The following is a 27,144-nucleotide window of genomic DNA, read 5'->3' as shown; positions in this document are numbered from 1 at the left end:
ATATTTTATGTTAGTCATGTTCAATGTGTATTTATGAATATTTAATATATAATAAATATGTATTTTATATATTAAGTTGATAGGTGCTAGATTCAGAATCACAGATTCTTGACTGAAAACAATATATAAATATATATATATGTAATATGCATTTAGCACTAACATTATTGTCCCCATTTTTCTTATCACTTGAAGGCCACTGAATGACAAACAGAATAACAATGGCAAAACGCCACTGAATACTTTGAACAACAATACACAAACATCAGCTGCCAACTCACCAAGACAAAACAGTAATATTCCTAGCAGGAAACCAGGACCTCTACCTTCAAGCTTGGATGACTTGAAGGTAAAAAAAATAAATAAATTTAAATTTGTCTATTCTTAAACATCAGTAGAGGTCATTTCATGGAAATCGTTGCTGTCAAGAATAAGCCTGGATATTATTTAACAAGGAAAAGTGTATTTTTCTCTCAACTGTTTAGAATAGAGCTGTGAAGTTTTCATACATGCCTCTTCCAGACTTAAAATATTTGTTTTGATTTAGCCTCCTCACAAGCACATGCTCTGACAATGACATCTCTTTCCCAAAGAATTAGAAGAGGACAAAGAATTTCAGACATTGTATAAGTACGTAATTTGATGGTAGCTTTGTTAAACTGTGAGGTGTACTTCATGTCAAATTTCCCTCTGGCAGATTTTAACACTGGGACAATAATTTTAGTATATCAGTGAAGAGGTTTAGTTAAGCAATAAAATTGAAAAGATGTCCTAATACATATTCAGAGGGGTTACTGGTATAAAGTTTACGTGGAAATAACACTACTAAGAGAGAAGAGAAAATAGAGATTTTCTCATCGGAGTTCAGCACATCATCTGAAAAGGAATACTAAATTTCAGAAAACCTTGAAGTTATAAATAACTATAGACTCTTTTTAAATTCTAGTATGAATGTACCGCGTACAATTCTTCCTTCTGAAAAACTTTAACAAGGATTAATACTGTGAGGGACCTACTGTAAATGAATCTGAAGAAAATTGGGGGCGGGAGGGGAGTTAGATTCAGATACTTTCAATAGCAAGTACTCATACGAGCCAAACTTGAGGAGTAGGGACATCTAGTGGGCCGTTAATTTCTCTCTTCCTTTACCGAGGCGTTGGGTTCTTGAGAGGTGGGTATTTTTTAAAAACTTGAAGGAATAAAAGTTGAGGTTTCTGAAGAAGAGATTCTCAGAACAGTAATGCATTTTTATAAGATAAAGCTAATAATTCCATATTTAATAAGTCTATAAGATGCAATTCAAACTATGGTGTTTGAAATAAGCTTTGGAATCTTTAAGTTGTTAAGATATTAAACCATATCAGTTAATGCCTGAATTTTTTCTTTGCAGAGATTGAAGTTCTTCTCTCACCATTTCTGCATAATTTATTGGTATTCCTGCTAGTGCGATAACAGTAACCTAAGCAATACCTGCTGCTGGTGGTGTTTTTAACACTGAGTCATCTAAATCAGTTCTGATAATTTAGAATTTAGAAATGCACTGCAGAAAAATCGAAAAGTTGGAATGCTATCTCAAGGAAGTCTGTAGGGGATACTAGATGGGGGCAGCTTGGAGGGGAGTTGATTATCATTGTTAGGTGGACAGATACTTAACATAAAATTGACATGGTTCTTAGAAACTTGTTATGCACAGATATTTCCATGACTTTTCTTCATTTCCTAATCATGAAGATCTTACTTCAAAACCATAGACCAGCAAAGCACTGAAAGATTACTGAGATCACTCTACCTCAACTTCTTTTAGAGAGAGGTGTTTATAACATGTTTTGAAGCACAGGATTAATTTACACTCAACGCATTTGCATTCTACGTTGTCTGTGAGGATTGAGGATATTTTTCTATCAGAGATTAGATTAATTTTGACTGCTTCTGCTTTTTAATTTTTGAAAGAAACCCATTTAGCACATAGCTGTAACCGTTCAATTGCTAATTAGAACGAAAGCCTTTTTTGTTTGATATGTCTACTGAGCCATGCAAATTACCTGATAAATTTCAGGTAAAACACATCTACCTGTCCTGGTAGTGTGATAAAAGGGTTCAGCATGCTAGTATTCAGAGCTTTTATTTGTATTGCTGCCACCTTCTGCAGCTTTTCTTCAGAAGTTTTTAGCCCACAATTGAAGTGCTTTCATTTTCAAATTTATAATAGGTATGAAAATTCAGCGTAACTCTGCAACTATTCATTGTACAGCAACTGAACACTACTAAGGTTTTGGCCAGGTAACCACTGAAAGTAAGTTGCTGGTTGTGGAAATGTGCTTATGATCATGCACACTGTCAGAACCCAGAGGTGGAATTACTAGTGAATATGCTGAAAAATATATTTTCTTACTAAAATGTAATAAGGTAAAATATATATAAATACGTTTTTATTTATTTTACTGTCAAACTTTATTTTATCTCAGGTAGCAGAGCTTAAAATGGAGTTGAAATTGAGGGGATTACCAGTGTCTGGAACAAAAACAGATCTTATTGAGCGTCTGAAACCATATCAAGATCTTAATAACAATGGAGTCACTACTACTAGCTCTGTTACAGTAACTACTTCTACTGGGGCCACAGGTAACACTGGGGAAGTGGCTGTAGCATTTCCTGTTGCAACACTTACTAAAACAGTGGCTAATACAGTATCCAGTTTTCCTTCAGAAAAAACAACTACTGGACCTGGCTGCGAAGTAGTAAATACTGAAAACATTAGCTCTCCTTTGCCTATATCTCCCTCTCCTTCAGAACAATCTAGTCTAAGCACAGATGATACAAGTATGGCAGATACTTTCACAGAAGTGATGACCATGATGTCTCCATCCCAGTTCTTAAGTACTTCACCACTAAGAGCAAATACAAGTGATGATAGTCAGAATCGCAGCAGTGGAAGCATCTCAAGCATGGAGTTTGGTGTAGCAGAAAAGGACCGCAAGCTTCAAGAGAAAGAAAAACAGATTGAAGAGCTCAAAAGGAAACTGGAACAAGAGCAAAAACTTGTGGAGGTACTGAAAATGCAACTTGAGGTTGAAAAGAGGGGACAACAGCAACACTCTCAGACTTCTGGTAACTCAGCTGCTTTGGAACAGAAGCAATTCAGTGCTGCTGTCAAGGATGAAAATGCTCTTACTGACTGCTTGAGCACAAGCCAATCTGTATCTGCAGCTAGTCATTCTTTAGGACAATCGGTATACACTAGTGGCCAGAATCCAGTTGCCAAAAAGGCGGTTGTTATCAAGCAGGAGATACCTGTGGCTAAAGCTGAACCTCAGAACGCCATTTCTCAATTTTATGTTAATCCCCAGAGGCAGCCACAAACTGCAGTTGTTGCCCAACCTCAAGCTTTACTGACTACCCAAGGAACTGCACAGCTGCTCCTTCCACTATCTATCCAGGGACCGAATTCTACCACTTCAGTGCAGCTACCAGTTGGAAATATAAAGTTACAGGTATAGGTGTTTTCATTTTTCATCCTGCAAACTACATGTCAATATTTGCTTAATTTAATATAGATAGATAAATGTGCTGTTTGTAAGATTCACTGGTAAAAATCAGTCTTGTTTTTTGCTTTAGAGAAAAGCTTAGTAACATTTATTAGCCAACCTGTTTATAACTTCTTCTAATACTTGCTTTCTTTGTAATCTTGCAAAGAGTTCTGGCTTCCCAGACTCTTTTTCTTGAATAGTATTTGTCTTACTGTATACCGCTACTGCCTCTGTGCATGTGGTTTTAGATTTATACTTCCAAATTCCACCACTTTACCTCCAACAGAAACAGCTTAAAAATCAGCATTTTATTTTGAGATATACCTGTTTTCAAAATGTGTTCAAACTTCCTTGTGTGGTGAGGGCTCATTACATTTAAAAATGGGAATCCTAGATTATAGTGCTCCAGTGGAGTTATAAAAAGAAACCATGGTTACACAAATATTGTTACTAGGCTGATTATAAGGTAGTATCACTGTGAATAAATACAGCATAAACCCAAATAGGATATAAATGCAGAGCTATGAGGTATCTGACCAGGTTGAAACAGTTTAACATCGTGACCTGTGGTAGAATGAAGGATATACCTCCTCATGGCGCTGCTATTGCCTGCTAGCTGGATGTAATCCCCTGCAGGCCTCACGGTTACTGTGCTAGCAGAGCACTTCTTCAGTGCCGGTGTGTGCTTGCTGTTTTGGCATGCTGTGAGTCAGGGCTTTGTGTTAGCATGTGTGCCGTCACATTTAGCAACACATGTGAGGGCTGTAAAGTTCTGATGGGGCTGGACCCTACCATCTACAGTGTAAGAGCAACTCCTGGTAACTGCCCACCCAGACAGATCTTTGTCTAAATTGTTCTAGAATCCTGCTAGAATTCTCTAACAACCTTAAGCAGCTTGTTCTGGTATTTCACTTCACTGCTATTGCAGAAAGTTTTCCTAGCTTCCAACTCAAACGCTCTTTCTTGAAGTCAGACACGTCTTGCCTTTAAAAACAGCAGTGGTCACTAAAAGTACAATGATCTTCTTAAAACAACTTTTATATATGATGGAAGTCTTGTCATGTTGCATCATCAGTTTTGTCTTTCAGGTTACTGAAACACAGTTAATTCTTCCTTACTGGCTGTGCTCTCTGCATCTCCAGCTATTTTCATTGCTCTCTGACGGACCCTCTCTAGTTTGTCTTCATCTTTTTTTAAACTCTGTTACCAAAATAAACACTACCCTCTAGCTGGGAACTCCCCAGTACCAGACAGAATAAAAACATTTTGTCTCCTGTACACAGTTCTCATTGATACCTCTTAGAATAAATGCTATAGATATTCTGCATAACCTATAGAATAGCTTTTAACATAATGTGATTTACTGTGAGGTACAAATAATGAAAATATTTTATCTTCACCCTTTAGGCTCAATCACAAGCTGGAATACAGACCCCATCACAAATACCTTCCTCTGGCCTGGGCCAGACAGCACCTCAGATGCATACTCCACAATCAAAACCAAACACCATCATGCAGCATGCACTTGGTCAGACCCAACAAATCAGAAAGGTTTGTGGATAGCGATAAGCATTAAGCGATGTACTGTTGTGTATTCTAATTCTAGGCAGTGCTTTTACAGTCTTTTTTGTCATGTGTGTCACATACAAATGATCAAGTCACTTAACATCTCTGTACCATGTTTTTCTTGTGATAACATGGGCTAGTAACTCATTCTCTTTCCAAAATTTCAGTCCTTGTAGGACTGCTTTTTCAGCTGCAAATAAATATACAAGGCTAAAGACTATTTTTTTTTTTTTGGTCTTAATGGTACTCTTATGGCACACGCTCACTTTGTTCTTCCTTATGCTTGGCACAAGCAATATACTAGCAATATACCAGTCAGTTTCTCCTATTTGCCACCAGCTCAAAATGGAAGATTCTGGTAGGCAGCTCTTCAGAGGAAGCTTTTGTCTGTAACTACAGATCTTCGTTCATTTCCAGGAGTTCCTTCTAGTGCTCCTCCTTTCCTTGCTGATTTCATCCTTACTGATGAAGAAAGCTATGGACTCAGGCACTAGGGACAGCAAGTCCAGTGAGTCAAAACCCCACTATACCTAGGATACTTCTCTTAGAGAAATGCAGGGAACAATGCAGAGAGAAATCTTTCTCTTCCTCTATATCCAAAACTATCAGCCCTGAAAGTTCCCATTCCAAAACGGATGTTTATCAGCACTAGATGCACAGCTTCGAGTGCCAACCCAGTCATGTTCATATGGTAACTGATACCAGTACCAGCCACCACAAAAGAAATAGCTTTCTCTTCCTTTGAGCCACATCCAGAAACCAAGAGATTGGTTTGGCTTCCTTATCAGTGCTGTGGTCTCTATGGCTTCCATGACTTAAGAGAACAAGGTTTTCCAGTCTGCCCCAAAGAAAGATAATTTAGAAACTATTAAAATTTCAAAATGAAAAGGATAATTTTGATGGTAAGTTATATAACTGCCACTCTCTAGACAGCTTGCTAGTAAAGGGGAACACAGCTAAATGAGCATCATCATTCTGCAGGCTGCCGGGTAAAGCTGTTTAATGGGCAGTGAGGTTACCCTACTGAAGCCAAAACTGACTGACACATATCCAAAAAGCAGATTTCCTCCAACCTGTCTGGGATTTGGTAAGGGGCTAACCGTATTTTGGTAATTTGACAGCTCCCCTGTAGAAATTTTCCAGTCATCCTCAGGCACATACTTGTGCCAGAGACTGGCAGTTTGCTTCCCTTGCTGTGAAGGACTTCGTGGAAGTGATTGCAGGAGATAGCCAGGAGTTGTGCCCTCTGGTCTTTCCCCATTCAGTGCAGTTACCGTGGAGAACACCGTGCTGGATCGCTCCAGCAGGCTTCAGCCTGCATCTGGTGGTGCTGGAGCTGAGCAGCCAGCCTGTCCTGCTGATCTGCTCACATCTACTGCAGTTCCTTACACAGGAAACCAGACAGTGTAATTGCATGATTTTTTACGTCAGAATGGAAAACAGCAATGCAGTACAATAGATCAGGACAGTTGTAATATGCATTCAGTATTAGTTCTACCTGGTTGCTGTTTGCGTTCCTGAGCCTTAGGTGTTTCAGCAAGCAGCCTGGGCCATTCCAGCTAATGAACTGTGAGTAATGCTGTTTGTTAATTTAACATTTTTTAGTGAAGTTAGTCTTCCTAATAACGATCACCTCCATAAACAGTTGTTTTCTAGAATTAGTTTCCCTCAAATTCCTCCAGACTTTCTCAGGCAGCTCAGCTTTTTATGCAAGCCAGCTGATTATTCCACTTGGTTGCTGCTACATACTTGTGGTGTGTCTCCGCATTCTAGCTACCAAATGGCCCTGGTTCTTGAGTTAATTCAGGAATAAGGAGACCTCTCCACAGAAAGGGCAACAGTTTTCACACAGGTGATCCACGTGGCCAACAAACTGCATTAATCCCTCTCAGAGCAGACCTCAGTTGGTATTCAGGCTGCACTCCACAGAGCTTTTCCTAGCCTTATCTCCATCCCTGATCTCAGATTTGTCACACCTTTGTCACAAAGGTATCCGGGAGTGAAACTGAATTAAAACAGTCTTACGCACTCAGATTGCCTCATACAGGCATGAAGGCATGTTCTGTGAGGAGAGGCTGAGGGCACAGGGGTTGCCCAGTCAGGAGGAGAGGAGGCCGAGTGGTGGCTTCATGGCTCCACAGCTCCCTGAGGAGGGGAAGCGCAGAGGGTGGTGCTGGTCTCTGGTCCTGGGAACCAGCAATGAGATGCGGGGCATGGCTCAGAGCTGTGCCTGGGGAGGGTAATACCGAGCACCAGAAAATAGTCTTTGCCCGGGAGGGTAGTCAGACACTGGGCTGGGCTTCCTGGGGGGTGGTTGGTGCCCCATGGCCGTCAGTGGTCACGAGGCACGTGGATAATGCCCTCAGGAACATGCTTGAACCTTTGGTCAGCCCTGAAGTGCTCAGGCAATTGGACTTGGTGATCTTTGTAGGTCCCTTCCAACTGAACTACTCTATTCTCATTTGTATCAGGCTAGAAGGTGGTTCATTGTATTGACTACCCACTAGGTGGGGAAGTTATGCACACTGTATTAAAGTGTTCCATACTCTTTTGAATGTATATCAGAAAAAATAAATTACACTACATAATGCTTCCTGGAAGATCACAGGAGAATATTTTACTTATCAGGGATGACTAAAGCATGTCATGGCACAAAGTTTCTTTAAAAGAATAATAGCTCTAGATTTACACATTAATCCACTGGAGGGAAGAACAGGTACAGATAACATCCCCTTAACAGGGAATTTAAGCAAGCAAGTATTTAAAAAAAAAAAAAGTCTTAAACTTCATTAAATGCCATTTACCCAATATTATTAATTATTAAAAATACTAAGACTGATATATTAATCCTTTACAGGTTTTTCCACCTACCACATCCAATACAGTGTTTTCCTATCAGACTGCACCAGTTACAACACCTTCACAGTCTTTTATTAATAAAACATCAAATTCTAACATTCATACTGGAAGCAATCAGGCTCCGTCTGTTCAGAATGGACCTGCTACTCCTAGTAAGGTAAGATCAGTCCAACTGCGCTCCATGAAGTTCACTTTTATATTAATCATTTTAAATAATGTGTGACTGTATATATTGCAGGTCTATCAAGGAGGAATAACATATTGTATATTTTAATGATACATATGTTTATATATCGTGTGTGAGAAAGTAAAAACTTATTTTATCCCTCATATTATACTATTGTTGTTTGTAAATATTTAGATTGGTATGGCAGAATACTATAATCTGTACAACATGATACATCTCAATTTCATTAAAATGTATGTTTAGACTTTTTTTTTATTATTTCATGCAGCCTGGCTCTCCTTCTCAAGCCCAGCCTTATATCGTTCAGCAATCTCTCTTCAACAACACAGTATCCAAGACAAAAGATCCCCCCCGTTATGAAGAGGCTATAAAACAGACCCGCAATATTCAGACATCTCACCGTGAGGTAGTTATTTTTGCTTGTTTAGTTTATTAAAAGTATTTTGTTTCTTCAGAATTATCAGAGTCATTGTTTATTGCAGTTTTTTCTTTGGCGTCAAGATTTTCTAAGGTACTCTTAATATTCTCATAACTGTATTTAACTGCAGGATTCATGTTTTTTTGATGAAATTAACAGACATGTAAATAAGTCTTAAATTATCAAGCTGACGATAAATATAATCGGGATAACGCTGCTATTGCTACTTAACAATAACTGTCATTCAGTGGACTTGTTTCAAGGATGTATGATACCCAGATTTCAGGCATAGAAAGTACATTGAAAAGTACTTTCCCAAACTGAGGAAACTTGAGGAAAATGTGTGCATGAGTGTGTTTATACGCACATACGGAAACATATATACACACTTGAACAAACGTGCTTGCTTGAAAGGAGGCTTTATTTTAGTGAGCTTGGTGAATAATCCTACAGGGTGCTTTGTCAGTTTACTGTGATATCCTTCAGATTCTAAGAAAGTTGCAAACAAACCTAATGAGCATCCCTAACCTCATGCGTTTCAGAATTATCCCAAAAGAGATACTTTCATATTGACTTAGTATTGCGTGCTGTTTTTGTGGTGGCAGGCACTCAGGCAGAAGCATGACTATCTAATGCCATTTCATATGTTATTGGCATGGGGAAAAAAAAAACAACAAAAAACAGATACAAACTATATTGTATATGATGGTTATTCACAAGTTGTCTCTTAGAGAAAGCAGTTCAGGTTGCACCCCCATAGTCTAGTTGCTATTCCGAATATTTCCCTTCTGCAAAACAGGGCTAGCAATTCCCCTTCTTATCCCTAGTTTTCTGCATCTCTCTTTTAGGTTGCCTTCATGAAAACTTTGTGTTGCTTTTCATATTTTTTCTCCTATTCCTTTGTACTGAAACCAACCAGAGGAATTCTACAAGTGTCTCTCCAAACTCTCTATTATCTAGATTGACAATTTCATAAGAAGAATTTTGGTCTTGATCATAGGTTAGTACTTAGGTACTACTTAGAGAGGCTAGGATCAATCAGCTTAGAAATACTACTTTCATACTGCATGTAAAAGAATAACCCTTTTCTCCTGCACTACAGATTTCCAGTGCACACAGTCAGCAGATGGATGATCTTTTTGATATTCTCATCAAGAGTGGAGGTAAGCCAAGTAACATCTGTGTGATGGAGAGATTTAAAACCTCATAATAAAAACTCAGTACTGTATTCAATGGATTGAAAGGAAAGAATTCTGCCAGTGACAGGAGGTATCCAATCTGAATGAAGCTAGTATTCCTGAAAGTTTGTGTTAATTACCTATAAAAGAAAACATTTACGAAAACACATACAGTCAAGCAGCTATGGAACTTCTTTTCTTGCAAATTAGCCCAGGCAGACTTTCTCTGTAATCCACACAGTATTCAAGTGATTAAAATAGCACCTTGCATTAGCAGAGACATACTTTATAAAGATTGAAAAAGTTGCACAAGTCCATATTATACTGAAATTATACCATAAAAAGAATAAGGGAAGAGCAAAAGCATGTTGATACTACTTGTTTTCCAGTAGTGTATCTTTGATATTTAGAGCTGGTAACACAGGGTTATATTTAATGAAATGTTATGTATGAACTACATAGAGACATTAATGAGCAACAACTTTCTATGTTAGTTGAAACAAGACAGCTATCAGAAAGGAAGTGAAATAACCAAAGCAATATATAAAGTAGCTTTGCAGTTTATACAGGAGGCTTTTAGGCATAATTAGGCTTTGTAGACTAAGATGCCATTACAATACTGGGAAAAGTTCTGGTGTGAAGCAATTCAATTAATTTAATGTTTTGTACTACTGTCTTGTAAAGATTTTGACAGCAGTGAATGCCAGAACATAAGTGATTTGATTGTAGGCTGTGAGAAGATTTTAGCCATATTCTAAGCATCCAAGTATTTTTCTCTTTTTCAAAGCAAATTGCAAAGTCAGCTGAAGAAAATGGAGTAGACAGTGACAGCGTAAGATAAGTGACTTGCGCAGTGAACAACTCATACTAAGTTTACAAATGCTTTCATTGCTCTTATTAAAACATTGCATCAGTAGTTCAAAGAAGCTGTACCTCTGAAACAGAGAATGTATGAAACATTAGCGTGCTTATTTAAGTATTTGCTTCAAATATGGCATTACTAAACCTATTTGATTTTAAGGTAACAACTGCTCTGTATTTGCCAAGTTGCCACAAAAAGCAAGAACATTTTCTGATTGTCTTTATGAAAAAGGAAATAAGTATTCAGGGCTATTGCACTTACATTGCAAGTTCTACATTGAAAAATGTTTAGTTTATTAATGTACTCTAGGAGAGTGAGAAGGTTAATTTCCTAATGTTTTGCCTTTACTGAGCAATCATTTTATTGATGCTCTTACACAGATAAAAAAAATGTACGTTTTCCTTGGAAAACAGGTACAAAATATATGGTCAAGTGCATTTTTGTTGGCAGAAACATCATCTGTGCTAGAGGATTTACTCACATATTTTTGTCTGTCAAACATTCTAGACCTAATCTTATTTTTGGACTCCATTCACATGTAAGAATTAATTGGAACTTACCTTGCTTTATTTCCTTTTACTGCTACTACCACTAAATTACTCTCCTTGACAGAAGAGTAGTTTTCAAATTCTAGAATCAGTTATGAAAGCATCCTAATCACATTAAATGATCTCTTAGATAATTCGTCACAGTGGACACAGTATTAAACAGGTATGGAATTGAAAATTGGTTCAGATACTGTTTCCTATGTGGGGAAGTAGATGGTTCTATAATTATTCTAGTTAGAAGAACTATAAACATGAAGGAGGTAAAGCTGTCATCTAGAGAACTATTCCTTTTCTCATTGATACAAGTATTCTCATCAGCTGGAGTATTACTTGAAAGCAGAACTCCAGAATTTGTTTTAAAATATTTTGTTGTTCACGGAGTATCTGGCATGGTTAGTCTGATGTATACGTAGTGTTTGTACTATCAGAACAGCAAAATGAGTTTTACTCCATTGAGTTTACTGTAGGTACATCTCAAAGTGGGCAAAAAAGGTGTAGAAGTTTTACAGTATATGTCATTATCTTTTTTTGAATTCTGGTTTATTTGTTTTATTACAGAGATTTCCCTTCCAATAAAGGAGGAACCATCTCCCATTTCTAAAATGAGACCAGTAACAGCCAATATCACTACAATGCCAGTGAACACAGTGATATCCCGCCCCCCACCCCAAATCCAAATGGCCCCTCCTCCTGTGTCCTTAGAACCGACAACCAGCTTGTCTATAAGTCTGGAAAATCAGCTTGAAGCCCTCTTGGATGGAACTTTAACTTCAGGTAATGAAATTCCTCAATTGACAAGCAGCAGTGAAGACAGAGAGTCATTTTCTTTAATTGAAGACCTCCAGAATGATCTGCTTAATCACTCCAGCATTTTAGATCACTCTCATTCACCCATGGAAACATCTGACCCACAGTTTACCACTAATAATTCTTGTCTATCTCTTGACCTTCCTGATACAAATTTAGACAATATGGAATGGCTAGACATTACAATGCCCAGCTCCTCATCTGGACTCACCCCTCTCAGTTCTACTGCCCCCAGCGTGTTTTCGACTGACTTTCTAGATCCACAAGACCTGCAGTTGCACTGGGATTAAGCTATAGCCAATGAGAACATGACCTGCAAATCTCTTTCCAGCAGAGGTCCATTATTACACTATTCTGATTGCAGTTAAGATAATTAAGATAGCAATGTTTGGAAGAACAAATGCTTGAAAGTAATTCCTTATTGATGTTCAAGTTTACAACGGTGAATTACTTTATGCTTCTATCATTAATGCAGATCAGGGCCCTCTGGAAGCTGTATTTCACAAGTCAAGAAAGGATGATTATGCTTACTGATTAGAAGTACCCCATGGGAAACTCATCACAAATATGAAAAGTTATGTCTCTGACTTTGTAATGCTTAAATGAACAACACAATGTGGATAATCTTAGAGAAGAAAAAGTGAGGCTTAAATGTCTATATTGACCCAGTGAGATGTCGTTTGAGAGAGGGTGAGGTATCACTGCACTTCATTGTTCCTGTGGATAGCCTGAGCCAGGTTCAAAATGAATTGTGAGGGCAAAGGCAAGTAGAAGCACTGGCTGGTTCAGTGAAATTTCATATCTCTAGTCTCTAAATTTGTTCAAGTTTTTTTATATTTTGGTTTTGTGGTTTTTAAAACTCTTCCCCCATTCTTTAATCATGAGGGAAGAATTTAACTGCATCCAAAGGGATATTAAGTGTAACTGCAAGAAATCCACTGTAGCTAGGCCAGGTAATATTGAGAACACTGAATTTTCTATTGCAATGCTCTGGATTTAATAGCTAGGTTTTAATGTGTATATCAGACAGTTATTTGTATACTCTTTTCAACTTTGTATAGCTTATTTTTGTGAACAGAGGGGAACAGTGGTCTTTAAGCAACAGATTACCATAATGAAAATAATAAATATCCTAATTTAATTTGTCATTCAGGATATTTGTTAGTTCATTGAATACAGTATCTCAGCATATTAGAAGATATGGAGGAAGTAGAAAAGTTTAATTAATGCGGTTATGCTCTATGATCCTGCAAACATCTGTGCAAGAACAGTCCCAATGCCCTCAATGAAGGGTGTTTGTAGGATCAGGCCAAGCTGCAGGACAGTACTGACAGGACAACCATCATTTCTAACAGAATCTGTATCTATTGAATAGCCTTGTCTACCACTACATAGCATCAGGGAAGCTAAACAGAAATTGCTCAGTAAGAATCCTAAATAGCACACAACTATAAAAGGCAAATAAGCAGTATTGGGATGAGAAGGCATATTTCATACGTATAGACAACAGTGGAAATAAGGTTCTTAACTCATAGCACAGCACGTAAAAATACACTTTTAAGCCCTGAGTTGTTGTTCCTCAGTCTATTATGAAAGCAGTCAGGGAAAAAAAAAAAAGCTAGTATAAGCAAAATACTTCAAAATTCCATAGTTGTATCTCAGGTGATAGCTGTTAAATGTTGTCATGGATGACGTAGGCTTATAATCAAATACAATTTGAATTATTCCATGAGGGAATTTCTAAATTAAGAGAAAAGGAAACAGTCCCCTATTTCATGAACAATTGAAAGGAAATACATATTCCAGTGTGAAAACTGATCTTATCTCAGAACGCCTTCCTCAACACCAAACTTCAAAATCCAAAGTTCTGTAGGAACAAAATTTGAAATGGCATGAAGCTTTTGCTTACTTCTTGGAGTAACAATATGTATCAAACAGTACCAAAACAAAAAGTACCTTTTAACTGCTTAATAATCTGTATCACATTAAAAAAAAAATCATGTTAATATCAAAGTAAATACTTTTGTCATAAAATTTCGTGGAATTATCTGCAAGTTCTGTGTCTCCAGATAACCAGTGCAGTCTGTTTTACCAATGTTAGAAAATTCCATTGACTTCAGATAAAATACTGAATTATATCAATGATTGAGGGTTTAAACTGGCATCACATCAGCCACCTGCACTTTAAATCATTATATATCTTCAGTAGTTTTACTGGCCAGGATTTACTTTAAGGACAGAAAAACAGTCTATCAAGATTTTCACTACAAAAGCTGAAAGACATACATCCATTCTTGCTGTGCCTACTATACTTGAGTACAATATCATGTGTGGACTGTCTGCCTTAAATTTTGATGCTATATGATTCTTTAATAACATTGGACAAATAGATCCAACTTTTTGCATTCCTTTTCATCATATTAGCTTGGGAGCTAATACTCTGAGATACTAAGTGCCCTCAGCTATTACTAAAATAAGAATTAAAGACTCTTGGTCTGATAGGAACAAATCTGAATGAAATTTATATTGTTCTACAGTACTGTCAATGAATTATGTGTGATTTACCACACATCATACACGTATGTATGGTTAGAATGACCCCTTTTTGACCCTGCCTCCTGATTAAATAAGAGGCAAGTAAATTTATTGCTAGAGGATAAATTAACCTAGAGCAACTGTACTGTCATTTTTTATGTGCATGTAAATATTGCTTAAAACTGGCAAAGTCATCTTGCTACAAAACTATCCTCATTGGCAGTGTAGGATGTTAATTAATCCATAGGAATCTATGTGCAGAAATAAACTGAAACAGCTGAGATGTGTTGTTACCAGTACAGTATAGCTTTCTTACTCTAAAAGTCTATTTGCAAAAAATAATAATAATTAAAAAAATTAAGGGATCATTTTAGTTTTTAAAGTACAAATACTCTAGTGTAGGGAATGTGTGATTTTTTTTCTTTTTTGTATATTTCAGGGTTATGTGTATTAAAATCTTATATATAATGGTTTGCTTTAGACTTTGTTCTGGAATGTGATATATTTGCCATAGTTACATACGCCGGTTATGGCAAAAATAGATTTTGCTTAGATTTTTGTGTGTGCATGTTTTACATGACAATTTTTGTAATACAAATACAACACATCTTAGAAATGTAATCATGACTGTGCAGTTTGACTGTACAGAACTGAATATTTCTCATTAAGAGAACAGTTGCAAAGGAATGCACTGGCACTAAATTTGCCATAAAATGGCTTCCATATGCTAACAGAGGACGTAATATTAAATGTGCTCTTAGTAAATGCTTACAAAGTAATTAAGAATACCGTTTTATCAGTGTGAAATTCAAAAGTTGGTGTTTACACTTCTAGACATGGAGAGAGCTTGGCCATGTTTTGCAGGGCTAATGTTAATCAAGAGGAGTAGCATCCTGCATTTAATACAGAAATGGTATTTGTTACGCACTTTTAGTGCCATACAGCATTAGTTAAGGCAACTAAGTTTACAGTCAAAATTTTATTTAACATTACAAATAGTTAAGGAATCATTGTCATAAATTTAGCGGTTGTATCTGAGAATAAAATCAGTTTATGCAGTTGTTCTTTACAGAAATTTAGGGTCTAATCCAGCAGTGTGGGCTTGCAGAATCAGCCCGTTAAAAAGCTGAGGCCACAGCTTTTAGAAGCAGTCAATGCTGAAATTTCCTTTCAAGGTACTTCTAAATTCACCAACAGGGTTTATCTGCAAGGAAGCAGGTGATCAAAACAGAAGTTTCAGCTTTAAACTTCTCTGTTACATAATCTCAAACATTCAGTTGCCTGAAAAGCATAGGCACCATAATTGGAAACCAAGCACAAGCTGTTGAACTGCTTTCAAGGCAGAGAAAATGCAATCACAGAATACATTTAACTGGAAGGGCATTATGTAATCAAAACACAATAAAGCTCACTGATGTATACAATTACTTGGATTGCATCTTCAGTATATTATAAACTTACAGCAAATTCTATTAAAACTGGAAAAAAAGATCTTCCACTTATCTCTAGTAAACGTTTTGTCGAATCGCTTTATTTTGTGGTCTCTTAAATTACCTTTTGATGATTTCTAGACCACACTACAAGTTTTTCTTTTGCATGAGATACGTGGAATGGACTTGCATATAGTATATACATGGCCAATAAAGAGTATCCATTAAAACCTGAAATAATCTCAAATACTCCTTTTATTTGCTACAAAAAAAAATATAAAGTGCAAAAAAGAGACACCTACATCATTCTGTACTGTCTAATACTGAATATATAGACATATAACTTAAAAGCGCATGAATGCATTTTTAGAAATCTAGCCAAAAAAGCTATTCTTGCTATGAGAGCAAATTCTCACTAAGAGGCAGGGAATGGCTAACAACTATATAATCACACTATTTTTATAAAAAAAAAATACAGCTCAGATATTCAAAAGACAGTCTAAATTAAATTATAGTAATATAAAAATTTAAATAGGAACCAAAGCATTGCCATTTATATTGCCAAAGGAGGCACTTTGTATTTTGAAGCATAGGAAAGTAAATCCCGGAAGTGTTACCCATACTTTTTTAAAATAAAGGATGTAGATATTTTCAAAGCTGTTTTTGATGTTTAACAGTGCAGATTTGTTTTTGTTGTTTGAGAAATTTGTATTAAGTACTAGCACAGGCTTTTTTTCCAGATAGGATTTTCCTCACAGTACTGCTTGCAGTAGAAATAACGCTAACCCTAGTAGGTGTTTCTCTTCTTATTTTCATAGTCATAATTATGTCTTAGCATCTCATTTTGTGAAAAGAAGAAGATAGATACCTGTTTCTAGGGCCATCTTCATTTAAGCACTACTTTACTAAATGCGAATTATGGCAATCAGGGCGTCAGTTTATGTATTGCCTTTCTATAAGAAACCATGATGCCTTTGTATTTGCTGTTTGCACCCCTAAAATCAATTCCATATGTTTGAATGCCATATGTTTTGCACATTGTACTGTATATATGTAATGCATACTGTATTTTTATATGTGTAGTACATTTATCAAATATTTTGTACATAGTGGCAATATTGTAGCTACTGAGGAAATGTTTGATATTTCAGCATTTTTGCTAAGTGTCCCAAATAAAAAATGAAAACTGTGTTTAGTTGTCTGTGCTTACTTAATAAAAGCAAAAAATGCCATTTTAATAGTTACTGAAATTTTGATTCTTGTGAGTCAAAAACATTTTGACTATGCTTCCCAGTACCTTTCTCACAGAAAGGAATGAGAATGAAATCTGGACTTAGACGACAAACTCCAAAAGTCTGACGGCTTGTCTTTAGAGTCAGACAAAATCTGTAAGAATAAAGATGTCCTGAACTTCCAAAGTTTTTGTTTATTTTCAAAAAGCAATACCAGTATGTTAACTCCTTCTCTGTCTTCTCTGTTATTCTTGTCTCAATGAAATGTAAGGTAAGAACCCTGATGCAGATACCCTGATTTATAGAGCTATTAACTACCTTCAAACAGATCAGGACGAAAGCAATAGGCAAAGCTTTCTTTTACCTTCAATAAGTGTTTTATTCAGTATTTCTGTCATAAAAAAAATAATCCCAATTTATGTATGAGTTCCAAACTATCTTATGTAATGCATACATTGGACCTGTGCTATTCTTCAATATATTTGAAATGAAGTGGCTTCATAAAAATTAAAACAATTGTAAACAATGACCTTTTACACAGCTTGTGAGCCATACAGTCCTTACTTAATGTCATCTCACTTTCATGATGTGCACCTGCATGATGTGCACCTGCACCTGATGTTCACCATCCCCTAAACTTCATCTATTTACTAGTTCACTAAAAAATGACTTTTTGTTTGGCTCAATCCAATCTTCAAAAAATAAGCTTTCAAAAAATATTGCAACATTTACACGGTAATTTTTAGAAGGTAAGTACAGTTTGGAATGGATGACTTTTCCTGGGCTATCCAAAGAGTAACCATGTGGTAATTGCTCTGACAGCATACTAACTGCAGAGATGTATTGAGTAACTTTGTATGTTTCCTAATTTTTTTTGTTTTCCATTATGAGCCAAATAGCCTTTCATGTAAGTCCTCTAAAGTCTAGCACCAGAGCAGACTTTAAAATTACATAATGTATCCATTGACTGTTTGTGGGAGTACTAAAAAGATCACTGAACAAGCACTAGTTTAAACCCCTCCCATCAAAAAGAAAAATCCATCAAAAGTCAGGAAGCTGTGGTAAGACTAGGAAAAAATTAGTATGGGTAATGATTCTAGTACATGTTTTTGTCAGCCACTGAGAGTCAAGTCTCTTGCAAAATCCTCTTGAAGATAATATTGGATTAGTCAACATCCTTTTCTGGTAGAGAGGGGAACAATAGGCCACGCATCATAAACCTGCCACACATCTTAAACGCATTTTAAATCTGACTTTAAGTCAGGTGTAAAACCTAGAGCAAAAGTGAGACGATACTCTGATACTGCTCTGCCTCACAGTGCCAGGGTGAAAAAGGAAGAAGGAAAAACCTACAGCTTCCTCCAAGTGAGGTTTTTCAGGGAAGAAAAAGGGCAACTCAAAATACAGAACAAAGGAGGCATTTGATCGGCACCCACTCCTGCTGTGAATGATTGCTGCCTCGGGCATGTCACTGCCCTGGAGCAGAGGGATTGGTTCCAATGACCTGCTCAGATCAGGCCACAGCACTACGTCTCTTAAAAAGCTGTGCCTGTGAGACCAGACAAGCTTATGAACATTCCCCAGGTAGGCTGCTGTGTGTGTTTGACTGTTAGTGTAACCTCAGCTGTTACTGCAACATTTTGCTCACTTATGCAAATGAACCTTTAAGGCCTCATAGAATTAAGTCAAAAGCTGTTAAAATATAACTGCAGATTACTGGATTGTATTTCACCTGTAACACAGGCTTCTGCTCCCAACTGAGTCACAGTGTCACTGACAGAAATAATGCCCAAGTAAGTTTACAGGGGTGTTCTCATCAGCTACAAGACACTTTATAGTACTAATATTGGATTAAACAAGAATGGAATAGTGTTTGTACCATTTTTCTGGTTAGGACCTACCTGTAATTCTTGAACAACAGAAAAGAATTTCTAAAACCCAAGTAAGTACAAAGCATAAGTCTATCCTATGAGAAAATAAGGGATATTTCAAAATGGTAAGTCACAGAAAGGATTAGAAAGTGATTTGTGATGTAGACAGGGCTATACCAACTGTCATTCATGACTTTCCTAAATTGTTTCAAAGTTTTTGAGATGTGCTGGATTGTGGAATTTCATATTTGCATTTTGTATTCTGCACAGCTTATGTTTTAGAACAAACAGCCCTATGCATTTCTTCAGGAGAAAGTGCTATGAGCTTTTCAACTTGCACCCGATTATTTTCATCATGAAGCTGCTTCATTTTTTGCTATGATATTTCCATGTGGAGGCAATCCCCATAATAGATCACCCACCCTTTCTTTATTAAAGGCTGTTTGATGCTGATGACATTAGGATTTATTACACAACCACATCTACTATCAATATAGAAGTAACCCATAAAACTGAACAATATGCCCTGTAAGTCTTGTAAAATACCTTTTCTGTATGAACTTAAATCACTCTAAAAGTTTTTAGGCTGTATGTGCCACAAACTCACCTTCAGGTATCACACTCCGAACACAAACATCGGAAAACAAGAGCAGTTTTTCATTACGCCTTTGTGCATTGCGGAATTAGTAGTATAATAGTTAGAGTGTATCAGTGATAAATCTCTTGTTGGGTCCCAACTAGCAATTTAGTATTTTGATAATGTTACAGAGAGCTATAAACACATAACCCTCCCCCACAAACTGTGCTCCTTTTAGTGTTACAGAGTAAACACCAACATGGGGAGGGCTGTTGAAGCTTGCGATCATGCTGAATTGACTTCTTCCACAAGCTAAAGCCTGGCTTTCAATAAGAACTGAATATATTAGACCATGCTCTACAAATGGCATCAACACAACTGTTTCTTCTGTACAACTTTAAATGTTATCTACTTCTGCCTATTAGCTGGTTGTGTATTATAAAAATGGTGCTTAAAAATGATGGATTTCTTAGAACATTTGTGCTGTCTCAAGTTGGGATTTTTTCCTTGATAGTAAAGAAATCGCACACATTTCCCCATGCGCCACAATATAGTCTACAACCCCATTGAGAACATCCTAAAAGAGAACCAAAGAAATAAAGGGGAGTGTTATAAATGACTGAGTCCCAAATAGGATTACAATCAAAGTTTACAATTTATTAAATGAATAGAGGCAAGCAAACAGCGCTGGGTGCGCCGGGAGTCTCTGCTCCACCAGGACGCACACCTGTTACGTAAGGCGGCTGGTTTTTATGCTCCTAGGCTAATACATATTCATTACTACTTCTAGAAGAGGCAGGGTTATTATAATTGGTTTCCCGAATCCGAAGTCCCCCCAGGTGCGCCTGCTTATCAGTCTCTATTAGTCTCTCGGGGGCCGCTCGAACGGGGAGGCTCATATTCTTCCTCCTTATCTAGTGGTCTCTTGGCCGGCTGTCAGAAGTTACTGCACGTCCGTGCAGAGTCAGCAGTTTTTCTCTGAAGAAATCCCTTTGTTCTCTTCTCGCCTAAACCCAGGCCTCAATGTTAACCCTTCAAATCCCTTAGTGGCACGAATTGCTGGACCATTCCTTACAGGAGCATCTAAGATTTAACTTTTTTTTTCCCTTTAAGTGTTGCATGAGCTCAGCAATACTGTCATTCTAGAGCAAGACAGGAGACAAAACCAAATTTATCCACAAGTTACCTGACAATGAGTCTCCAGCCTTCTCTGCAGAACTGGGACTGCTGGATCACTCTGCCATAGCACTTCATTGTTCTTGAATCCCTCCAAGACAACTGCTGTTGATTAAAAGTGAAAATAGTGTAAAGAAGCATTCTTTTATAAAGCGAGGACAAAGTCTGACCTCCGCTAATTGGTAACTGAGGAGCATAGCAGCACCCCCCACAGCGTATAAACACAGTTATACAGGTGCACAAATACTGTGTTACTGTTGTCCTGTCTCTTTGGAACAGGGAGATTTTCAGAAAGCCCTAGTCTTGTACATTAAAATAGACAACAAAGATCTGTCTTAAAGCAACAGCTTCGTTTCATATGAATGATGCTTAGGAAGGAAAAATAAAGAAATAAATAAATGCTGTTTTCTCTTTTTGGGCAAAATCTCTGACATCTTTTCAGTGTCAGAGCCTTCTAAAGACTTTCCTTTAGTAAATTTGGGTTGTGTTTTAAAGCAGCTTTTATCAGAACAGTAAGCTCCCCAAGGAGGATTCAGCATAAATAATAAGGGCTTTCAACACAGAGCTCAAACAAGGGTAATGACCAGCATAAAAGACACTTTCAAACAGAAGTATAAAGTGATTCAGTCTTTTAACTTCTGTATTAAGGTAGCTGGAGTTAAGCAAAAATTAGATAATATCTGTCACCAAAGAGATCCTGTATCAAAATCCTGAGAAACACTACAATAGCGTGTTGGGCAAAACCCTCCAAAAAGTATAAATGAGACATGAGCAGAAACCTTTTACAGGAGAACTTTCCAAAATTAATCAAATATTGTCTATCCTAAAGATATGATAGCCCGAGATAACAGACAACGAAGACTGGAGTAAGTAGCCAAGAATCTATCTGGTCCTCTGCCAGCTACGTTCACCTCAAGTCCTTGTAGCTATAAATTGGAACACCAAGAAAAAAGAGAAGAGAAGAGAAGAGGAGAGGAGAGGAGAGGAGAGGAGAGGAGAGGAGAGGAGAGGAGAGGAGAGGAGAGGAGAGGAGAGGAGAGGAGAGGAGAGGAGAGGAGAGGAGAGGAGAGGAGAGGAGAGGAGAGGAGAGGAGAGGATGAGTCAGACAGAAACCATACATACAGCAGAATGACTGAAGAATCAGAAATCTCTTATCTGACAGATCCAAAGCACATGTGAGTCCTCTCCATTAATCTCTGATGTGAGCAGGTCTGTCTCAGCAAGCCCCCTGCCCTCAAAGGTAATTCTGAGAACATCGTTCTAGGATGTCCTACTCTCAGTCCCCTCTTGAAGGGGGTAAAGTCACGAAGCCACAGTGTCCAAGGAACCCAGAAGGTAAAGCACTGACACAGGAATGCTGTGTCAAATACTCTGGTCTCAAGGACTCCTGTAAAGAGAGATCTCACTTGCTTTCAGACATACTGGTTTTGGTTAAGGCATCACCATCCACAGGGGAGAAATGCGTGGCCTGTGTTTTGCCTAAGTCTGCACCGGCCCCCTGCAAAACTGCCAGGGTGAGCTCAGCAACACTGTCATTCCAGAGCCAGACAGGAGACAAACCCCACATCTGTTTGTACATCCTGCCACCACTGAAAGGTTACCAATAGAGAAAGAGGCACGGGAATGATGTTAGGGATCTAGATTAACCATATCAAAAGTGCCACACAACCCACCAGGTTCTCTTTAAAAATAAAGTGGGCTGTTTCTTTGTGGCTTTTCTGTGTTTTTTTGTTTATTTGTTTGTTTTGTTTTTGTTGTTTTGTTTTGTTTGTTTGCTTGCTTGCTTGTTTTTCTTGTTTTTGGGGTGGTAGTGTTCTTTTCTTAATTGATATCTAGGAGCTACCCAGACTACAACATAAAAACTTCATTTGAATTTTAAAATGTGTAATTGTCTGTGGTGTAAGTCACAAAAAACTATTGTTCCTGAAAATTGTCCTTAAGCAGCACTTTGTTTAGATAGATACTAACATTCTTCTTCCTAGAAGCACCGAGGAAGTTATGCTCATGAAGAACGGGAACTTTCTTTAAACCCAATCAAGTATTTCTTCTTAGTCTACCGAGAAGATCATTATGATTTCTTCTTGAATGTCCCATCTCCCCATACAGTTACACAAGAACTTCAGCATTAGAAGTTGCTTTACAGTTAAATGCTATTTCTGATGCCATCTGAATAAACTTTCAAAAATGTAATGTATTTAAAGAGATAAAACCTTCATGAATTTCACAAGTCATTCAAATATTCCTCTTGGATTCCTCGCACACAAAATTACTTCTCACCTCACAAAGAAGATACAAAAACCACCAATAAATCAAACACAGGTGGGGCCTCACAGGAATTGTGATGACAAGTTACAGCTGGCAAATATAGCAGATAAAAGTCAACATTTTCAAATAAGCCAGTAGGCCAGAAACAGCAAGGACATCAGTCAGAAATGATTTATTAAAAATCCGTCTTCATCAGCTAAAACCATTGCCCCTGCACAGTCATTCGTTATCATCAAAGCAGCAGCCGTGAGAGCTGAGCACAGCAGCCTTCATGTCAATTCCTACACATCATCACACCGTGAAGCACTGCAGTGATCAAATGACGGACAAAACAGTACTGCCCTGGCTTCATGAGCACTTCATTTTCCATAGTCCAGAGCTGGGGACGTCATTTGAGGCTAGCAACATACAGACTAGCAGATATACTCCAGCATCCAGGCTGCCCAGACCATCAGCTCTTTGCCCCAAGGGCTGGAAGAACAGAATGAAACACCCCTGGGACAGCCTGCCCAGTGCAGCACTGGGCACACCCTGGGCTGATTATCCAGGAAGCTAAGTTAAATTAGTTTAGACATAATTGACTGCAAGCGAAACTAGTTCAAATTGCTCTGCATTTGCTGAAACATAAGTGTGCATAGAGTAATCGTGGAGATGCTGACACATGGCAATTCCTAAACAAACTGAAGTTTAGTTGTACATTTAGGCCACAGGCTTGCCTGGTGACTGCAGTTCAAAGAACATCCCACAAGCGTGAGGATCCTTTTGGCACACCCGCTTTAGGCCACCATCAGATTAGCAATGTCAATCCCAGCTTTTTAGTTGAGAAAGTGCCTCTTTTAGCAGATTTACACGCTTCTTTCACCCAGACAGGGATGACCAATGGTGGCTGGGCCCGATCCCCCCAGGACAGCGAACAAAGCTCCTTTCATTCAGAAAGGACCAACACTCCCTGGCTGCCCTGCAAAGGCTTTGCAGGGGGTTTAAAAGGTTCTCCACAATTAACAGTAGAAGAAAACTGAAAGCTTTGTGTCCCACTGACACTAGGAAATATCTAACGCAGATCCAGGAGATAGAAAAACATCCACCGAGGAACAGATGCATCTTTTCTGCATTGTACACTATATTTTTACACTGTACAAGCGCCAGGCACCTAAACTGTATTTCTACAAAGTGCGCTTAATTCGCCATTTACGATGTTATAATGCTAATGCTCGCATTTATGCTTATTTTCTCGGCGGAGGAACATTTTACTCCCGCTTTTTCTTCCTCCTCTCCAAGCTCCTCTATTCGGGCCGACGACGACTACTGGCTTCTAACCTGACTAATGTAAGAGTGCCATCTCCCGGCAGAGGGAAATAAAATTAAACGGTTGCAGCACGGCCTCGGCAGGTGCGACCGTCCCAGGAGCCCCCTCAGGTCCCCTCAGACCCCCTCAGATCCCGCAGCCCCCGGCCACTCCCTCACGGCGCCCGAGGGGCCCGGCCGCTTGCATCCTCCCGTGCGACACCCAACGGTCACCAGGTGCCCGCGCACGCGCACGGCCACGGGAGCGGCGCCAGCGATAGAAAGGCATCGGGCGCGCCCTCCAACGCAGGCGCGGTGGCCAAGTGGTAAGGCGTCGGTCTCGTAAACCGAAGATCACGGGTTCGAACCCCGTCCGTGCCTCGGTGGGTCCGCATACCCTGGAGGGGAGATTAAGCCTTCCGATCCTTTTTGGGGGAACGCGGCGGCGCGGAACCCCCGTCCCCACACACAAAATGCCGCGGGCCGAGCGACCTGCGGGTGGTGCGGGCAAGGCGCTGAGGAACTGCCGCGGACCCGGCCGTGCCCGCCAAGCCCCGACAATGAATGGCGGGGGGGGGGGGGGCCCGGCCTCGCCTCAGCCCCCAGGAGGGCCGGGGCTCGCCCCCCGCCTGCCGCCGGTGGAAAGGCAGCGGCCCCTCGTGAGGCGACCAGCTCCGTCCGGCGTTAGCCGAGAACGCTAAATGCCGCTGAGCTCCGGTACACGGTCCAGCATGTAAGGGTTATTTTGGGGGTTTGGGTTTTTTCCTCATGTATTCTGCAGCATTGTTGTCTGGAGTTAAAATTGTACAGTTATGAACGAATGCAGATGTTTTGATAACTATTTAAATGAGATTTTGTGATATCTTTTACACTTGGTGAATTCTGTTGGTATGTCAAAATCATACTTCAGTTTGTATTTTGATTTAAATGAGGGTGGTAACATTCATTGTGTCTCAGGCTTCTTTGTGTGGGCTTATTGTTAAGAAAACAATCAGACTATATTCATTACATGTAATTAAAAATTAATTTTTTTACGCTTAGCTTACTGCCAATATTCACGAGCCCACAAGCAAATGGGGCCTCACGTGATGAAGTGTCCACAAAGACGAAATCCTCGTGCACACCTTCCAGCTTGGTTTTGAACTCTTCCACATGTGCAACCAATGACAACACTGCCCAGGCTCCCTGGAGAGAAGAAAAATGTAAATTATTAATTTTCAGCAGTGACACTTCCAGCATGCAGAACATGCAAAATTACAACCCAGAATGTTCTAAATCAGTTTCTGTTTTCTCAGATATTTCTGCTCATGGATGTGAAGGACAGGGAGTGTCCCTGAAGCTGCTCTCATGGAGTGTTTTCAAATCCAGACAAGAAAATCAAACTCAAGGACAAAACACGTATCTGATAAATGCTGTTTTGTGTTACTGCAGCCTCGGGGATAAGCCGGGAGCGGAGCCACACACACAGTACTTGCTTGTTTCTTTAAATACATTTATGAGCCTAAACCAGGTACGCACAAGAGCTGCAGCTGCAGCTCCACAGCACAATGACTTGAGGCCTGTGGTTCTGCACTACAGGGCACATGTGTAGAAATTAGGGGATACAGCGTGTCAAGATGAGCTTCCCTTCAATATCTGTGGCTTTTGCTGTACCCTGTACTGCAAGTTCATTGACGACATCACCTCTGTTTCCAGATTGATCTGCAGTGTTTCTAGCCTTAATAAACCCCCCAATTTAAAAATTCCTAAAGATACCCCTGGAGTCCCTCAGAAATGGTGTCCTTAGTGTCCAGGCAGGCTGATGAGGTGTGTTAATCTAGGGTGCATAGCAGTGGTGACAAGCCATGCCACGCTGAAGCAATGTCGTCCTTCCGGTGGGGCCGGGGGCATCAGCGCGGGTTTGTGGGTCCTCCGGCTGCACTGTTGGCCTCTGCTCACTCCTCTGGGCTTGTGGTGAACCAACAGGGAGCAGAGCAGTGTTTCCACCCAGTGCAACTCACAGAAGGACACTGCCATCAGCAAAGTGGGGAGTGGCATTATGTGTGCATCCTGTCGCACCATGGCGTGAGTGCTAACCACCCAAATTGGCACACTCAGTCTCATCGGTGAACATCGAAGGCAAAGCAAATTCAGTGTCATTTCATCACCTGTGTTCTTTTAACAGTCTCGTGCTGCCTGAGTTAATTGAATTTACATGTGACAACCAGTATGACCAACAGAGGACAGCACATCCATTTCTTTCAATGATCAAAGATCCCGAGCTTGAAGCTGCCATTCACTTTTCACTCAGGAAATGAGAGTGACTGGCAGAGGTGAGCGGCGTGCCACAAATAAGCCTGCCAGCTTAAAAAGGCCTTTTTGCAATTAACTGGAGCTGGTTTGAATTCCAAGAGATTACTTCTAATAAATCTACCTCAACCCCGGCCTTACTGCTACCTAAGCACCATGTGTACACCTCTGCTCTCTGGGGCTGGGTTTTGACGTGGTTGTTCAGGGGACGCCGTGGAACTGGGTAAAACATCCTCAGGAGTCAAAGCGCATTTAGGACTGCTGGGTGACATCTACTAATTCCCCTTTGAAACTGCAGACGGACAAAGTGTCCATCACCAAGTTTTGATTAAATGTTTTTATAAAATAAAGATGTAAAGCCAAACTCAGGTGGTTTTATTGCATCTGATTTGGGGGCAGAGAAGACTTTGCCAGTCATAATGAAATTCAAGGAACAAAACCAAGGATTTTGCGTGGCTAAGGGGGATTTCATTACAGGAATTCAATTAACCTGCAAGAGTTGCACACATTGAAATCCATTATCTTTCCCCAAA

General features: G+C 39.1%; 2 protein-coding genes, 1 long non-coding RNA gene and 1 other non-coding gene across 10 annotated transcripts in view; 3 read left to right on the top strand and 1 right to left on the bottom strand.

The window, feature by feature from the left end:
- The window catches only part of MRTFB (myocardin related transcription factor B), an 88,656-nt gene extending 71,548 nt beyond the window's left edge, over positions 1 to 17,108 (top strand). For 5 of the 6 annotated variants that reach the window (XM_066977963.1, XM_066977960.1, XM_066977961.1 and 2 more), the window contains 7 exons: positions 196 to 349; positions 2,466 to 3,491; positions 4,935 to 5,078; positions 7,951 to 8,109; positions 8,408 to 8,545; positions 9,660 to 9,720; positions 11,704 to 17,108. In XM_066977963.1, coding sequence (XP_066834064.1) covers positions 196 to 349; positions 2,466 to 3,491; positions 4,935 to 5,078; positions 7,951 to 8,109; positions 8,408 to 8,545; positions 9,660 to 9,720; positions 11,704 to 12,242 — 2,221 coding nt within the window. In that variant the 3' untranslated portion in view covers positions 12,243 to 17,108. The remainder of the gene's footprint in view (positions 1 to 195; positions 350 to 2,465; positions 3,492 to 4,934; positions 5,079 to 7,950; positions 8,110 to 8,407; positions 8,546 to 9,659; positions 9,721 to 11,703) is intronic. The other variant, XM_066977965.1, reaches the window with a different exon arrangement.
- A 3,125-nt stretch (positions 17,109 to 20,233) lies between these two features.
- The window catches only part of PARN (poly(A)-specific ribonuclease), a 154,401-nt gene continuing 147,490 nt past the window's right edge, over positions 20,234 to 27,144 (bottom strand). For both annotated transcript variants that reach the window (XM_066977972.1, XM_066977974.1), the window contains exons 26-27: positions 25,369 to 25,507; positions 20,234 to 20,878 (exon numbers count right to left, since the gene is read on the bottom strand). The gene's annotated coding sequence lies outside the window, so the exon portion shown is untranslated. The remainder of the gene's footprint in view (positions 20,879 to 25,368; positions 25,508 to 27,144) is intronic.
- LOC136786465 (uncharacterized) lies at positions 24,337 to 27,049 on the top strand. Its single transcript, XR_010825189.1, has 3 exons — positions 24,337 to 24,648; positions 25,364 to 25,524; positions 25,618 to 27,049. It is a non-coding gene; the product is annotated as an uncharacterized lncRNA (long non-coding RNA).
- TRNAT-CGU (transfer RNA threonine (anticodon CGU)) lies at positions 24,632 to 24,703 on the top strand. The gene has a single exon. It is a non-coding gene; the product is annotated as a tRNA-Thr (tRNA).

This window comes from Anser cygnoides, chromosome 15 (genome assembly GCF_040182565.1).
Source record: "Anser cygnoides isolate HZ-2024a breed goose chromosome 15, Taihu_goose_T2T_genome, whole genome shotgun sequence".
In the NCBI taxonomy this organism is placed as follows: domain Eukaryota; kingdom Metazoa; phylum Chordata; class Aves; order Anseriformes; family Anatidae; genus Anser; species Anser cygnoides.
The sequence above is the reverse complement of the archived record's forward strand: the minus strand, read 5'-3'. Positions and strand labels throughout refer to the sequence as shown.